The sequence below is a fragment of the Miniopterus natalensis genome, chromosome 10 (assembly GCF_054644295.1).
Source record: "Miniopterus natalensis isolate mMinNat1 chromosome 10, mMinNat1.hap1, whole genome shotgun sequence".
In the NCBI taxonomy this organism is placed as follows: domain Eukaryota; kingdom Metazoa; phylum Chordata; class Mammalia; order Chiroptera; family Miniopteridae; genus Miniopterus; species Miniopterus natalensis.
This window is the reverse complement of record NC_142090.1, coordinates 26,202,515-26,220,081: the sequence shown is the minus strand read 5'-3', so window position 1 is coordinate 26,220,081 and position 17,567 is coordinate 26,202,515. Positions and strand designations below refer to the sequence as shown.

Genomic DNA, 17,567 nt, shown 5'->3' with positions numbered 1-17,567 from the left:
ATATGAAGGACCTATATACTGAAAACTACAAAGCGTTATTAAAAGCGATTGAAAAAGGCACAATGAAATGGAAAGATATTCCATGTTCATGGGTTGGAAGAATCAATACAGTTAATGTGGCCATATTACCTAAAGCAATATACAGATTTAATGCAATCTCCATCAAAACCCCAATGGCATGTTTTAAAAAATAGGACAGAAAATCACTAGATTTGTATGGAACCACAAAAGACCCTAAATAGGCAAGCAATCCTGAGAAAAAAGAATGAAGCCAACGGTATCACACTATCTGACTTCAAATTATACTACAGAGCTATGGTAATCAAAACAGCATGGCATTGGCAGAGAAACAGACATACAGACCAATGAAACAGAATTGAGAGCCCAGAAATAAAACCACATGTATATGGGCAAATAATTTTTCACAAAGAATCCAGAAACATACAATGGAGAAAAAAAAGCCTCTTCAATAAATGATGCTGGGAAAATTGGAAAGCCACATGCAAATGAATGATACTAGATTAGTTTGTCCCCATGTACAAAAATTAATTCAAAATGGATGAAAGACCTAAATATAAGATTTGAAACTATAAATTACATAGAAGAAAATAAGTACTAAACTTACAGAACTTGGTCGTAGAAAACATTTGATGAATTTGACCCCAAAGGCAAGGGAAGTGAAGGCAAAAATAAATGAATGGGATTATATCAAACTAAAAAGCTTCTGCATAGCAAAAGAAACCACCAATAAAACGAAAAGGCAACCAACCAAATGGGACATGATATTTGCAAATGACAGGTTCAACAACGGGTTAATATCCAAACTCACATTAAGAATTCATACAACTTAACAGCAAACAAACAATCCAATTAAAAAATGGGTATGCCCGGTTGGGCGTGGCTCAGCGGTTGAGCATCGACCTGGGATCCAGGCGATCGGGGTTTGATTCCTGGTCATGGTACATGCCCAGATTGCAGGCTCGATCAATGACTCTCTCATCATTGATGTTTCTATCTCTCTCTCCCTCTCCTTTCCTCTCTCTGAAATCAATAAAGATATATTTAAAAATAATAATAATAATAAAAACATAATAAAAAATGGGCAGAGGACCTGAACAGACACCTCTCCCAAGGAGACTTACAAATGATCAACAGATGTATAAAAAGATATTCAGCTTCACTAGCTATTAGGGAAATGCAAATCAAAAATACAATGAGATACCAGCTCATACCTGTTAGAATGGCTATTATCAACAAGATAGGTAATACCAAGTGTTGGAGAGGCTATGGAGAAAAAGGAACTTTCATTCAGTGCTGGTGGGAGTGTAAACTGGTATAACCACTATGGGATTCAGTGTCGTGCTTCCTCAGAAAATTAAGAATAGACCCAGCAATCTCTTTTCTGAAAAACTTATTCGAAACACTTATTCGAAAGATATATACACCCCTATGTTCATTGCAGCATTATTCATGGTAGCCAAGACTTGGAGACAACCGAAGTGTCCTTTGATAGAGAATTGGATAAAAAAGATGTGGTACATACATACAATGGAATACTGCCCAGAGATGAAAAAAGATGAAATCCTCCATTTGTGACAATATGAATGGACCTTAAGAATATTATGCTAAGTGAAATAAGTTAGGCAGAAAAAGCTAAGAACTATATGATTTCACTCATATGTGAGATATAAAACTGAATCTCATAGATACAGACAACAGTATGGTGGTTACCAGAGGGAAGGGGGTGGTGGTATAATAAAGGTTAAAGGAGGCCAAATATATAGTCATGGAAGATGATTTGACTGTGGGTGATGGGCACACAGTGCAATATACAGATCATGCATCATAGAAATGCACATTTAAAATCTATATGATCTTAACTAATGCCACCCCAGTATATTTAATAAAAAAGAAGAATTTTGGAGAATAGACTCAGATTTGCTTATGATTTATTTTGAGGGAAAATTTTTGAGTGGGATAGATTTTTGAAGGAAATACATAAGAATGTTAAGTTATTCAGTGCTGGTCAGCCCCCTGCCCACACTTATTGTTGTCATAGATTAGAAAGTGAAAAGAGCTAAAGGGTCAAAGCTCATTGTCAGGAGAAGACTTTATAGTGATCTTTAAGGATATGAGCTATTGTTCAGTTAATAATAAAACACTTGTTCTCTTTAGGAAATACATTTGAAGAGCATGAAGTAATCAAATCAGATGTAAATCAGAGCTACAAATTTATTTAATTTTGAGAAAAGGCATGGTTTTTTTTTTTAATCCACATTAAGTGTCTTTCATTTAGGAAACGTCCTTGACTTATTTTAATTAAGTAATATTGGTATAAGAATCTGCACCACTGGATACCCTTGACTGAAGGCTGGAATGCTGCATATCCCTCCGTGTGTGGATTTTCAGTTCTATTATCTCCACCACAATTGAAACAGTTCTGTGCCCTTGCTGATAACCCATGACACCCCATAGTCTCCATCATTCATCCTTGCCTTGCTCTAGTACTAAGCTTTAGCTTGGTCATAAAAACTGAGCAATAGATGTGTAGAATAAGCTATTAGCTCCTGCTTTTGCTTGCTTTTTAAATAAAATACAGTGTCTTCAAAGTCTTAGTATTATTGTATTTTTATATATTTCTCTATATTTAATGATGTTTTCACTTAACTTCGTATCTATCAAAATACCAAAATGTTACTAACTGTATAAATATATAATTATGTATGTGTGTATATATAATTATGTATATATATATACCCTGGAAATGATATAATTTAATGATACTGATATAGTAAATTATAATGGTTCAATAATTAAAAAAATATGTATCTTTATTGACTTCAGAGAGAGGAAAGAAGAGGGAGAGATAGAAACATCAATGATGAGAGAGTCATTGATCATCTGCCTCCTGCATGCCCCTGACTGGGGATCGAGCCCACAAGCAGAGCATGTGCCCTGACCAGGAATTGAACAGCAATCTCCTGGATCCTAGGTTGATGCTCAACCACTGAGCTATGCCCGGCTGGGCAATGGTTCAATAATTTTAAAAAGTGAATTACTGGTACATAAACAAACAGATGAACCTGTGAAACAGAATTCAAGCTATAAAAATAGATCCAAATGCATAAAGGCATTAACATTTGACAGTGAAGAAAGATAAGACTATTCAAAAAATGGTGTTCGACAACTGGACAGCCACCTGCAGCGCAAACAAAAATTGTATCCATATCTCACTCACATCATAACATGATGAATTTGAAATAGATCAAAGAACAAGTACAAAAATGAGACTATAAAATGCTTAAAGGAAACAATTGGAGGATGCCTAGAGGAAAAGAAAAATAAAACAACCATGGAGGAAGAAAGCCTTAGCCCTTCTTTGACTCAAAATCCAGAAGACATAAAATAAAAGAGAAATTAAGTCCCTTTAACAAAAACAAACAAAAAACAACAAAACAAACCAATTGTGCATGGAAAACAAGTAAAAAGTGTCAAACGAAAGTAAATATATGTAATTTATATCACACAAAGAAATAATCTCTCTCTAAATAAAGTGATCCTAAAATCAAAAGGAAATATACAGACAACCCATTAGAAAAATATACAAAGTATGTAACAGATATTGCACCAAAATGAAAATAGTAGTGGCCTTTAACATGTGAAAAGATATTGTACTTTATTCATCATAATAAGACAGATGCAAATACATTTTGACAGGGCCACTTTGAGGATAGATTATAGGGAAACAAGGACAGAAGCAAGGGGATGAGTTTAAAGGCTATTGTGCTAATCCAGGCAAGAGACAATGTTGGTTTATGCCTGGTAGTATTCGAAGTAGTAGTCAGATTCAGGATGTGCTTCCAAGGAAGATACAACAGAATTAGGTAGATTGAATATGACATGAGAAAAATGGAAGACTCGAGGATGAATCTAAGATTTTGGAACTGAGTAACTGGAAGAATGAACGTTCCATTTATTAAGAATATTATGGAAGAAACAGGTTTTGGGTGCAGGCTGATTATGGAATGTTAAGTTTAAAATACCTATTTGGCATCCAAACAGAGATGCTATTTGGATATGCTATATTCTGATTTCAAGGAAGTGGGGGCTGGCAGTGTAAAGACATGGGGCTGACATGTCTTAGGATGACAGTTGGAGGCAAGAGCATCCTGAGAGTGATTTGATCAAATTATTTAATTTAATAACAATGGTTTCATTTCTAGACTTCACTTCTGATGATGATTATGGGAGAACTGGAGCCTTCTGAGGGTAAAATTAAACACAGTGGAAGAATTTCATTCTGCTCTCAGTTTTCATGGATCATGCCTGGCACCATTAAAGAAAACATTATCTTTGGTGTTTCCTATGATGAGTATAGATATAGGAGTGTCATCAAAGCATGTCAACTAGAAGAGGTAAGGAATTATGTGAAAATTTTCTTGTTCTGTATATGAGAGCTTCACACTACCTAAATTATATATTTAGCTCCCTATTTAATGTCAGTCTACATATATTAATCAAGTATCACTATAGGTAAACAATTTTGAGTAAATCAATTAAGAAAATATATGAACCTTGTTTTAAGAAACTTATAAAACTATAAAGAAAGTATACTTTATTTTTTAAATGATAGACTTGTTTGGTTAGAACAAAAACTCTATGAAACGGTGAGAATTTTGTTCATTCATTAGTGAGAAAATGTGCTCAATGGACATTTAGATGGCATGCACTTTTTAAAGGTATTTCAAAATTACATGAGAGGGTTTTAATAATTTTAATAACACTATAGTTTAATGGAATAAGCATTGACCCTGCCAGTAGAGAATCAGAGATGAAACTGTGATTTTATCTTATTGTTTGGCCTTCAACATAATTTCTAGTGACTATAATTCTCTGAAAGAGAAGCTAAATGAAGATGATACTGTTGACTCATTTCATAACAATATTGGGGAATGGGCTAATTGTCTGGAAATACATATTGTATTTCAAGTGAGGTCAGTATGTGGATTTTGTGCTGTTCAATACATAAATTGTATGATGGAGGCTTCAATAATTATTGATGTAAACACAGAGAATATATCATTATGAAGTTTTCAGAATGACTGACTCCAGTGGATTTCTCTAAGCTATCTTTAATGAAAAAAATTGCAGTGGGAATAAAATAAAACAAAATACAGTGCATGGAAAATAGAACATGGCTAATTGTGGAATAGATAAAACTGCAATTTTTATAAAAGAGGGCTACATGCTTGTACAAATGGCTCTCTGTGTATATAATGACTCATTCAACAGTTTTTAAAAAGTTCTATTCTCTTATTTTTCATATACCCTGAAAGCATAATGAGAATAAGAGCTATCCTATAAAGGTATTGGATTTACTTTGAAGAAGATATTCTTCATTCTTCAAAAGCCCTTCTTCCAGGAATAGTATTTCACAACCTGGAGGTTGGAATACTCAGTAGATTTGTTATAAAAAAATCTGAGTGTTTCTAGAGAACACAGATATTTGTCTAGGAGGGGACTGGGATGTGATAGCGCCTTGCAAGATAAATAATGGGATTTATTTATTAGTGGAAAGGTGTTGGAAGTTTCTGGTAGTCTTATATTTTGCTTTGAATATACCTCTCCCATATAAATAATATTATCATGGTGGTTTGATTCTCCCAAGTAAACATATATTTAACCCAAATATGACACAGTTATATTACTAGTAATAAATTCAGAGCTAGAGGTCTTTCATTCATGGAATGAGCATACACTAAATCCTGAATACTGTACTAGGTCTTGGGAATGCCAAGCTGAGTAAGACATAGGCCATTTTCTAAAGGATTCATAGTTTTGTTTGTTTGTTTGTCTTTAGGCCAGTCAAGTTTAGCAGTGGGGGGGGGGGGTTGGTGGCACTAACTTTAGTGAGTTCTGATAACCCACTACCCTCGGACCAGCCTGGATTCATAGTTTTAATGAATGATTGTATGGTATGTGAAATATATCTCCATAGAGCTGTTAAAAATAGAGAAACAGGATAAAGGGAAGAACTTATTATTGATTTTTTCTGATTTCATGTCCAGCCTTAAAATTATTTTTAAAGTGTATAATTCAGTGTTTTTTACTGTTTTCACACAGTTTTACAGCCATCACCACATTTTCTTTTTTTTTCTCTTATTGTTGACAGCATTACAGATGTTCCCCAATCCCCCCCCCTCTGCCTTTGCCCTCCTCCTCCCAGCCCCTGCCCCACCCCAGGCCTTCACCACACTATTGTCGGTGTCCATTGATTATGCATGTATGTATGTAAATTCTTTGGTTAATCTCTTCCCATCTCCAACTCCCCGAGATATGTCAGTCTATTCCATGTCCATGTCTCCATGCTTCAGGGCCTTTTTTTTTTTTTTTATCAGTTTATTTTGTTCATTAGATTCCACTTATAAGTGAGATCATGCAGTATTTTTCTTTCCCTGACTGGCTTATTTCATATTAGCATAATACTCTCCAGTTCCCTCCATGCTGTCTCAAATGGTAATAGAACCTTCTTTATTACAGTCTTGTAGTATTCCATTGTGTAAATGTATCATAGCTTTTTCATCCACTCATCTACTGATGGGCACTTGGGCTGTTTCCAAATCTTAGCTATTATAAATAGTGCTGCTATGAACATAAAGGTGCATATATTCTTTCCGATTCGTGTTTTGGGCTTCTTAGGATATATTCCTAGAAGTGAGATAGCTGGTTCAAATGGTAGTTCCTTTTTAAATTTTTTGAATAAATTCCATACTGTTTTCCATTGTGTCTGCGCCAACATCGTCACATTTTCAAATTCTTTCAAAGAAACCCCGTTTGCAATCATTTTTTATTTCTTTGTACCATCTCCACCCAGCCTTAAGCAACCTTTAGTCTCTAAAATTTTCCTATTCTAGATATTTCACATAAATAGAATCATACTATATATGGTCTTTTGTGCCTAGATAATCTTTTAAACTAGAAGACAGTATCTTTATTTTGAAAACATTTCTTGAGACTTGCTTTTTTTAATGAAAATGTAAATAGAACAAGATCCACATACCTCAGAGGTTCATAGACCAGTAGGAGAAAGAGACATATCAATAAAGAATGTAATCTAATAGAAAAAGAAAGAAGCATTTCTTTAGGTGTAAAAGGAGAAAGCATGGGAATCAATCTGGGTCTGCCTAATGTAAGGAATAACCTCCAGAGGAAGCATAAGGCTAATACCCTCCAATGAAATGATTCACACTGGAGTTCCAGTGGTGACAAGAGTGAAAATTATGGCCTCACTGGAATGTTTTTTATTAGGCCTGCCAGCAGAGAGAAGGTTAAGTTGATGGGAAAAAGTGAGAGATTGATGAGTAAATGGTCACTGGATTGAGAGAAGAAAATGAAATACAAGGTGCCTAATACAGCATCTTGGCAAATTAACCATTCAGTAACCACCAGCTCATTTCTACTGCCCTTTTTAAACTAGTATTTTTATTTTATTTTAAAATTCTTATTTTTTAATTATAGTTTACATTCAATATTATTTTGTATTAGTTTCAGGTGTACAGCATAATGATTAGACAATCATATACTTTATAATGTTCCCCTGATATTTCCAGTACCCACCTGGCACTATACTTAGTTATTACATTATTTACTGCCTTCCTTATGCTTTAATTCACATCCCCATAGCTATTTTGTAACTGCAATTTGTATTTCTTAATCCTTTCACCTTTTTCACCCAGTCCCCTAACCCCCTCTCCTCTGGAAACCATCAGTCTGTTCTACTATCTTTTTTTTAAAAAAAAAACAAACATATCTTTATTGATTTCAGAGAAAGGAAAGGAGGGGGAGAGAGAGAACTAGAAACATCAATGATGAGAGAGTCTTTGATTGGCTGCCTAGCCTGCAACCCGGGCATGTGCCCTGTCCGGGAATCAAACCCCGATCTCCTGGATCCTAGGTCGATGCTCATCCGCTGAGCCATGCCCAGCCGGGTTGTTTGACTATCTTTTGAGGTGGTTAATACTGCTAGAGAGCATGAAGTAAGATAAATGTGTCTGAGAGTTAGTTGTTGTGACTGAGTGACTATTCTGAAAACAAGGTAGAGATTGGTGTAATTAGGAAGAAGAACCTTGAAGTCAAAAAGTCATGAACAATCATCAGTATGAATTTTGATGCTGACAAAAGTAGTTATAAGAGAAAGTTATAAAAGTGGTCATCTATAAATATGGTAGTGGTCTTCGTGACCCAGTCAACAAAAGTTGAAGTATTCTGTGGAAGAAAACAGATGGCATAAGATCCCGAAGGTTTGGAATGTAGGTTTTGGTTCCATGCTCTAGAATGGCAATGGGGTTGAGAGATGATTCCAGTTTCTATGTTCCTTTCAGACCCCAAAGCAGTATTTATGTGATTACCTTATGTCAGACACTATTCGCTGGAGGGAGCAAGGTGGGTACAAAGTGAAAACTTTATTATCCCTTTCCTCAAAGAACTTATAAGCTGGTTGGAGGAAACCATACATAAAGAGACCATTTCAATATAATATAGCAAGTGTTGGGATAGAAGTATCTCAGGGCGGTATGAAAGCCTGGTTGAGGGCTTTTAACCTGCCTGGACTGTTCAGGAAAGCTTTTTGCAAAAATAGACAAGTTGAAGGATGAGTAAAAATGGAAAAAGTGTTCTGTACAGAGGACAATGTATGAGCAGAAAAATGGAACATAAAACCACTTGTTTAGTACAGAGAACCGCAAGCCTCTTCATAGAACCAGAGTGTAGCTGGGGACAGTGAGTAGGGAGGAATGAAGCTGGAGGGCCATGTCTTGGAGGTCTTGTATACCAGTCTCAGGAATTTGGTCTTGGAGAGCTTTAATTAGGGGAATGATGAAATCAGCTTTGCATTTTTAGATATATCACTTTGGTCATGATATGAGGTGCAGAATTCAGGTTGACAGGATTTGAAGCTTTGTGGGATAGCAGAAAGAACATAAATTTTGAAATATGACAGAGCTGGGTTACTAAAGAAAGTTATTTACCCTTGCTGAGTACTGAATTTTATCCTCTGCAATATGGGGGGAATATAACCTACTTTGTAGGGTTTTCTGTATGCTTCTGGCACATGGGAGGTAGTAGTAGTAGTAGTGCTACTTGCTACTTTGACTAGAAGGAGGGACACTAATAGAAAGCTGTTTCAGTAATCCAGATAATGGTCATGATGGACAAGAAGAGAAACATTAGAATATAAGGGAAGTCATATTTATGTACTTAATATTTGCATTTATAAGAAAGGGCATCATGAAAAATGAGCCTTCAGGGAAGAGTGAGTTTTTTTTTCCTCAAGAGATTAGAAGAGAAGAGAAATGGGTTTAAGATTAAGGATTCCTTGCATAACAGGAATTGGAAAGAGGGACAGGTAGAAATGCTGTGGGTTTAGGAAAGAAGGATGTGGAGCTGAACTACATAGAACTGAGATATCTCATCAAGGCAGAAGGAGCACTAGCAAAGTGCCAGTGTAGACCACCACTAATGGGCTTTAATAAAAATTATTAATAATGATGATGACCTTCATTTAAAAAAAAAATTAAACACTTAGCTTTAAATTTCTAACTATCCCTGAGTTCCCACTGTTAGCTGTACTGCTGACTTTTGCAACTGATTTAGACCTTTTTAACATCTTATGTTAGGCAAAAACATTCAGCAGTTCCTAAAATTCCTGTACTTTAAATTGGCAAAAATATAGTGAGTAAGTACAATGAGTACATTAGTCTATGCTGTTCTCTTTCCTGAATGTTTCCTATATGTTGTTATCTAGCAAACTACATGGTAAATTCCTTGAGAACAGCCATTCTAAACAATTTGTTTTGGCACACTTCACCTAGCACATTGATATGCAGAAGGGTAAATTCTTATTTGATGACTGTTTCAGATATATTTTGAAGTAGGATGTCAGTTGCAAGAATTTTGCTCAGAAAATGTTCTTTTCTGAACCTCACAGTCTAAGAGTTTGAGGAGACAATTACATGACAGCATATTATTGCTGGGAGTGACAAACAAAAGTAATCAAAAGTGCTCGACTATGTTCACAGTCAGAATCAAGTTTCCTCTATTTTCAGTGACTTTAGAGGTTCCAATTTTTATATTTTTGTTGTTCTCATTGTTAAACAAGTGTTCACACCTTTGAAAAAGGCCAGTGAGAACCTTCCAAAATAAAAGTTTTATTTTTTTAAGTGTGGAGGAGTTCTGAGCGTAGGAACAGAAAATACCTACAGCTGTTGCCAGCAAAAGAATCCCTCACATTCTTCTCTATGTGACCTCTATCACCAAATACAAATATTCATGACTCATTGTTTTCATTTTGACTGCCAAAGTTGATCTGTTTCTTAATGTACTACATCTAGACTTGGAACTGGAGATGAGAATGGAAGATCTTCTTCATCATTTTTGTGTTTTTGTTCAGCTCTAATATCTACACAGCACTTGCGTATGTAATGATGTTGGTGCCATACGAGTAGGCAGATAGGTGTAAACTTGCTTGGAGAGGTAAAAGCACTCACAGCATATTTCACATAGTTTTCTGATTTCAGTTTGTTGAAAACTATTCACTCAGTGGGATAGCTCAAAGACTTTATCACAAGGAAGGGCATGGAGAGAGTTCTGTGCCGACAGGATAACTTGTGATGTGCAAACATGAGTGAGCAAGTCATGTTCGAATTCTCCACTTTCAGTCCACTTCCTTTAGAAACATCTCCATGCCTTAAATATCGTACTTTGGAGCTAGATTACAGTAGAATAGATGCCTAGACAAATTGATCATTATTTTTTAAAATACCATTTTGTATCCCTGTGCCCATTAACTTGTCCTCTCCTTTTTCTCTCTTTCCACATACCCAGACTATCCTTAGAGTCCTAAATATTTGTAATTTTTGTAACTAGCACTAGAGACTTTACTAGCTTAAAAAGAGAAATCAATATAATTAGGCCCTTGTTAACTTATTTATCACTTAAGGTGATTAAAAGGCAAAAGATTTATACGTTTTGAAGAGAAACACTCGTCACTTAAGGTGATTAAAATATTTCCTTATTGAAAGAGTGACAGACTTTGCTGTTCTCTTGCCTTTTTTATCCCCAGAATACTACCTCTTTTGCACTTCACAGATTCCTCATCCTACCACACAGCCCTACAGCTGACAGCAAGAAAATTCTAACCAAGCCAGTGTTAGATAACAAGTAATTGGACTGCCTTTATTTAGCCAGTCAGTCCCTTGTAAAAGTACCTTGGTTTGGAGAAGTAATTGGCTTTTTAAATAGTGCATGATGGGAGATGGGTGTGTTAGAAGAGGTCAGGGGCTTAGAATATGTAATTGGTTTTCACAAAGTTGTTGAGATCCTTTTGTAACTGCAAAATGGTTACATTAAGTATTTGTCATGACAGTCATTACATAGGCATTGTAATTAAAACATTTACTGTGTAAATTGAAGAACTAAAATCTGTTTGTGTTGTCTATTTCACCACTGCTTATCAGTTTTCATATTTAAGACACCAGAAGGAAAAATTGGGAGGGAAGTTGGCAAGAAGTTACTAAAAGAAAAAAAAAAAAAAACTTGGGAGGGATATTGGCAAGAAGTATGAAAAAATTGGGAGGGAAGTAAGCAAAGAAATAAGTTGATGACCCTTCTGGAAAATAAATTCCATCATACAGATACCACAAGACTAATTAATTTAATTTAAATGTTGACCTCTGGATTTTCATATCTGGCCAAAACTAAACTGCATTGAACATGGGTTTAACCTTTAGATGGTCAATCTACCATTGTAGGAGAATTCACAAATGTTCATTTGGGAGATCTGTAAATAAAAAGGTGCCATAGGAATTAATATTTGCATTCAATAGTAGCCAATGGACATCTAAAACATATTTGAAACACCTTGAACTATGTCCCCTAAACCAAAATAAACCATACTAAGTGACTGTACTTTGAACCACTTATAATTTGCTACTGATAGGTAATTAAGTAAGATTGAAAGCATTGCCATTTATTTACTGTAATATGAAGCAAGTGCATTTATTTTATAAGACTATTGAACTGGAACCCAACAAGATAACATGGTGTTTCCTGAACAAAATTGTTTTTCACTTAATTTGAACCTTGGAACTTAAAAAATAAATAGTAGCTACCATCTATTGAGAGAGCCTGTCAGCACTGTTGTACTAAGCACTTTGTGCATGTTGGTACATTGATTCTCACTTTCTAGGTATCTAGTGACAACTTTACCTAAAGTTTACAGTCAATAGGAATATATGCAAAATTCTAAAAGTATGAACTAGGTTTTAGGAATTAAAATTACAATTCTGGAACTAATTATTAGCTTAACAAATGAGAATTCTTACATCTCTAAAACCAAAATTGTCCTGACTGTCTTAGTAAGTTTGGGCAAGTCAACAGAATAGTAGTATAAAAATTTAATTATAATTTCATGAATAGATGATGAAATTAAGATATTTAAACCATGCCTTCATATAAATAAACAAAAAAATCACTGTTTTCCAAAGGTAACAGGCATGCTATCAGTACATACATGCTTGGTGTTTCATCCCTCTAGAGGAGTTGGGATTCCGGACTCTCTACTCTTGGAGTTTCCCATTTTGTAGTGATGGCTAACTAAACAAGATCAAGAGAAGATTTTACACTTATATTTAAATAGGACCTTACAACTTGATAATGTTCATAATGACCTTTCCAGGAAGGGAAACTTATTTATTTATTTTCTAAAAATTGTGTGTGTTTTCTAAACAAAATAGCCCTTGAAATGACAAATGTATTATTATTAATATGTTGCAGAACCAGTCTACAATACCTAATTTTTGTTTAGAAGGCTTAGTTACCATTGATTCAAATTCAATAAAGAACTGATTTCAACAAATATTTGTGGAGTTCCTATTATGGACACAGTACTATGCTAAGCACTCTTTATGTTGTCTGCAAGTATAACAAGGGTGCCTGTCTTCAATGCACTTTTGACTTACAGATATTTTTGGGTAAAAGGTATTTAAATATATTTATTCAATAAATATTTGTGAGTGCAAACATTGAACTAGGAACTGTGCCAAACTCTGGAAATTATTAATAAACAAGATAAAAATCCTTGTCCTCAAGGAGCTTTTATTCTGTTGGAGATGAACAAGTGAAAACCAGTACAGTTTGATATGTTCTATGATATTGGCCAATATAGGATTCTTATGTGAGTACAGAGAAGTGACACTTAATCCAGACTTAGAAGGTCAGATAAGGTATTCCTGGAGGAAGTGGCATCTAATCTGAAAGATGATGTATGAGTAAGAATCATTTGAATGAAGAATAGGGAGAACATTCTAGAAAGATAACAGAATATACAAGGCCTGGAGCCTTGTATAGTCAAGGCAAGGAGCTACAGTCGGTTCCATGTGGCCGAGATGGAGAATAAAATGAGCCCGGAGCCAAAAGACAACATGGCACTTTTATGGGATCTTGAGGTAATGCAGCAAGGCTGGGGTCTGGAAAGGAAGGCTTCTATGGCGAGAGCTGAACTGTGAGAGGACAGTCAGATCATGGTTTTTGTCTCTCCACTTGCCAGCAATAAAAAAATAGCCAAAAGTTGCAGAAAGATATAAGTGCTCCACTTCACTTTCATGTTTAATATAACTGGTAAAATCCAGTTCTCAGACAGCACTCCAGCTGCAGAGGAGTCAGGGAAACATGATGCTAAGTGGGAGCAGAAAAGTACCCTGGGAGGACAGCAAATGGGTCTATGGTAGCTTTTCTTTATTAGGGAAGTGCCATAATAAAAATTGTATCTTAGGTAGATTCATCTAGTGTAATACGCAAACTGGAGGGGGATAATGGATATGTTGTGTTTAGAAGTTTATGAAATTCTTCATATCTTAAAGAATAAGAGGTGAAAGTTTAAGAGACTTAAGATCATCTGTCTCACAATTGATGGGATCAGCAATAGAATCCAAATCTTCTGACTCCTTATCTTTTTTGCTATATACTGATGGAGATGTTGCTTGTTAGAAAAGAAACTCTAATCCATTGAACATTGCTCACTTTAAGTTAGAACTTCAGGCTAGCTAATCTCACTATTATTGTAATAGTATTATTAAACCATCAAAATTATAAATCTACTATTTGTAGAGAAGATAATGATAAAGATTTGTGAACTAATAGCATTGAGAATTCCACAGCTTAGTTTTAAAAAGTATTTTCAGGGTATTTATTTTCATATAAATGATATATCAAGCTACTGCAGTCCTAAATAAGTATATCTTAAGGAAGCTATCTGTGCTAACACACTTAAAATTTAAATAAGCCAGGAAATTTCTTCCCAGGTCTTCTCCCGAATTATCTTTCCCTTTTCCTCTCTCCTTGGTGCAGAATCTTTTCTTTATGCCTCATAACCTCAAATTTAAAATATGAAGTCCAAGAGGGTGGGCAGTCAGCACAGGAGAGGAAGCCTGCTCAGGGCAAGTTGAGCAGTTGGTATAGAGAAAATAAGGATCATGTTAGGATTACTTCAGAGATAATGGATGAGTGAGTATTAAAGCCCATCTCCTAAGGAACTGAATTACAAAGCAGAAGGCTAGTTACTAAGGACCTGGGAGGTATGCTAGGAACTCCAAAGCAGGATCAATGGCAAGATAACACTGTATGTGCCAGTGAAGTACTGAGAACGGAGTGCTTTTGTATGGATTGTATTTCTACCAGCATCTTGGGTAGATATACCTAGAAGAGATAGTTAAGGAATTAGTAGCTCCTTAAATGCCAATTCTTAGACCAACTGAATCAAAATCTAGTGAGCTTTTAGAAACAAAATTTATAAGGGTTATTTCAGAGAATGTAAAAATCTGGGGTCCAGAAATCTAGTTAAATGAGTTTAATGTAGAACCTGAATAAGATAAATAATAGTCTTTATTTGTTTCAAGTTTCTTTTTTGACTTTACTTCCTTGGGAACATTTACCCAAAGACACCTTAAATTACTGAATTTTATAGTTCTTCCTTTAAAAATGCTCATGTTATTAGTTTTCAAATAAAAATACAGACCTATTCACATACAGAAATAAACACTAAAGAGTCCTAGGGTATTAACAGAATTATATATATTCTCACAAGTTCATACACAAAACTATATGTGTGTGTATAAATGAATATTAAATAATAATTTAATATTGGTGTCAAAAACTGTAATATTATTATAATAGTGCTTTTTGTACTATTGTTGGGTCCAATAAAATTATATTGGAATTTAAGTTTTCTGCTATAAATTTGGTCAGTACCAAAGCTCAGTGAAAGAAAGGCTTTTATTTTTCAAGTTGACAATAAGTTCTCACTTCTTATGCTTCTAGCAAGGATTAATCTTTAGCCAATATTTCTATATCTTTCCTAATAAAAGAGAATTCAAATTTTTAGTTTATGAATTCATTCCTGTATCTTTCCTGCTGTAGATATTAATCTCTGTGGATATATATCATACAGAGGTACATAGATATTTTAAGATAACAAATCCATATTTACAACAGCTATGTACAAAAATAGTTCATTCATTCTTGCTCTCTCTTTCCAGTACTCTCCTGGCTTTCTCGAATTCTCTCCTTTCCTTAATCTCTTCTCCCTACCTCTTCCCTCTGCTCCCCCAACAGTTTTCTCCTCCCTCCTTCTTGCCCATTTCCTTGTGCATAAAGCACAGTACAAGTGTTTAGTAATTATTAAACATTAATAACAATGGCATTAACGCTCTAATGATTCACTGTTAAAGACATTCTTTATTGAATGGCATTGCCTCTAAAGTTCATGTTGCCCCAACCCAAGCTTTTCTCCCCACTCTCTCACCACAAGCAGCTGTATTGTCAAGGTTGTTCTAAAGAGTGATAAGGCAGCCAATAAAACAAGGTTTATAGCATTTACCTATCTACAAAGTCACATGAAACTCAAATGTACTCACCAAATATTGCAAAATCACACAGGACCATTAAATGTAATACTCCACTCTTTCTTTAAAGCCTCTCTCTCCCCCTCTCCCTCTCGCACTCCCTCCCCCTCTTCCTCTCTCTCTCCCTCTCCTCTCCTCTCTCCCTTTTTCTCTTCTCAATATACTAACACCCTGTATCATCCCTCTGCTGTACGTTCAAGTCCAAGTTAATGAGCTTTATATTAGCAATTCTTCTTTAACAAATTCTGGTTTGTCTAGCTTAGTTGAATAATATTAGAATGATGAAGTTTATCATTTAAAGAATAAAATGATAAGCATTTGTGTGAAAAGTGCATATATCACATGGGGATATTATACACTTCTACTAATAAAATAAGTTAATCTTTACTGCATACTTTTATTACAACATTACTTTTACCTTCCCTGGCACTCTTTATCTAAATATTTTCAAGTGCTTTATAATCTAAAGGAGACCTAATGTACTGTATGCACAGAATCCTTTGAAGTTGACATTTGCCTTTCTGAACAGCATATTGTAAAGGAAATTAGTGAAAGAACAAGTGTCTATTTGACTAAGCATAATCACAGTTTAAAATGCAGATTCCTGGACTCTGTCCTAATTCTTCCAAATCAGAATAGGTGCAGCATTTTTTAAACAAGCTCCCTAGTGATTATGAAATAATTGCTCCAGGGACTACACTTTGAGAACCAGTGATTCAGATACTTGATTTTATCTATAGATAAACTGTGCTAAGAAAATTATTAAAAATTCAAATGACAGTTTAGGATGATTTTAGATAAAGGTTTTTCAGAATCTCCTTCAACAAAAACATTAATTGATCATGATTTTTATAAGTCTATATTTGATTTATTTTAAGACTTGTGTTTTTATTGAGGTATAATTGACATAAAATCATTTCAGGTGCACAACACAATGATTTGATATTCGTATATACCACAAAATGATAACCACAATGAGACTTAGTAATCTCAGTAGTTAATTTTTATATAAGAAAGCAATTCACACCCATCATCTTAGTTCCATTTAATTATTTCCTCAACAATTTTTATGAATAGCTCCAAGGGAATTCAGAAGAAGTTTCTGTGTGAGGAAAAGGAAATAGAATTTGTCTCTGTGTGCAAGGCGTCTCTTAGAAGCTCCTGCTTTTAGGCTACTTTCTAAATTTATGATAGCACTAAGTGGTATAACTGTTTTAGATTATAATTTTCACAGAAGCAAAAATCTGCTGTGAAAACCAACACCCTTAAGATAAATATATTGCCAGATTTGAGTGCTCTTAGTAATCAGCAAAGATAAATGTTTACAGTGCATACAAAACAAAGTCTTTTATGTTAAATCAAACAGAAAAAGCCAAACACTAATAAAGAAATCTACAAATGTACAATAAACTAGGTGATCAGAACAAGTGCTCACATTAGCAGCAGGATATTGGTATTATTGGTATTATTTACACAGTTGATCTTAAAATAATGGACTTATTCACAATTCTCTTTATTCTACCTCCACTATTTTGTCTTATTTCAGTCTCAGTAGCTTCTTATTCATTACAATCTCTGAAATACTTGTTAAATTATCTAAATTTGCACATT

General features: G+C 34.7%; 1 protein-coding gene across 1 annotated transcript in view; it reads left to right on the top strand.

Annotated features, from left to right (window-relative positions):
- CFTR (CF transmembrane conductance regulator) overlaps positions 1-17,567 on the top strand; it is a 224,194-nt gene that overhangs the window by 74,421 nt on the left and 132,206 nt on the right. Inside the window, 1 exon segment of the mRNA XM_016196929.2 lies at positions 4,224-4,415. Within this exon segment, the coding sequence (XP_016052415.2) occupies positions 4,224-4,415 (192 nt within the window).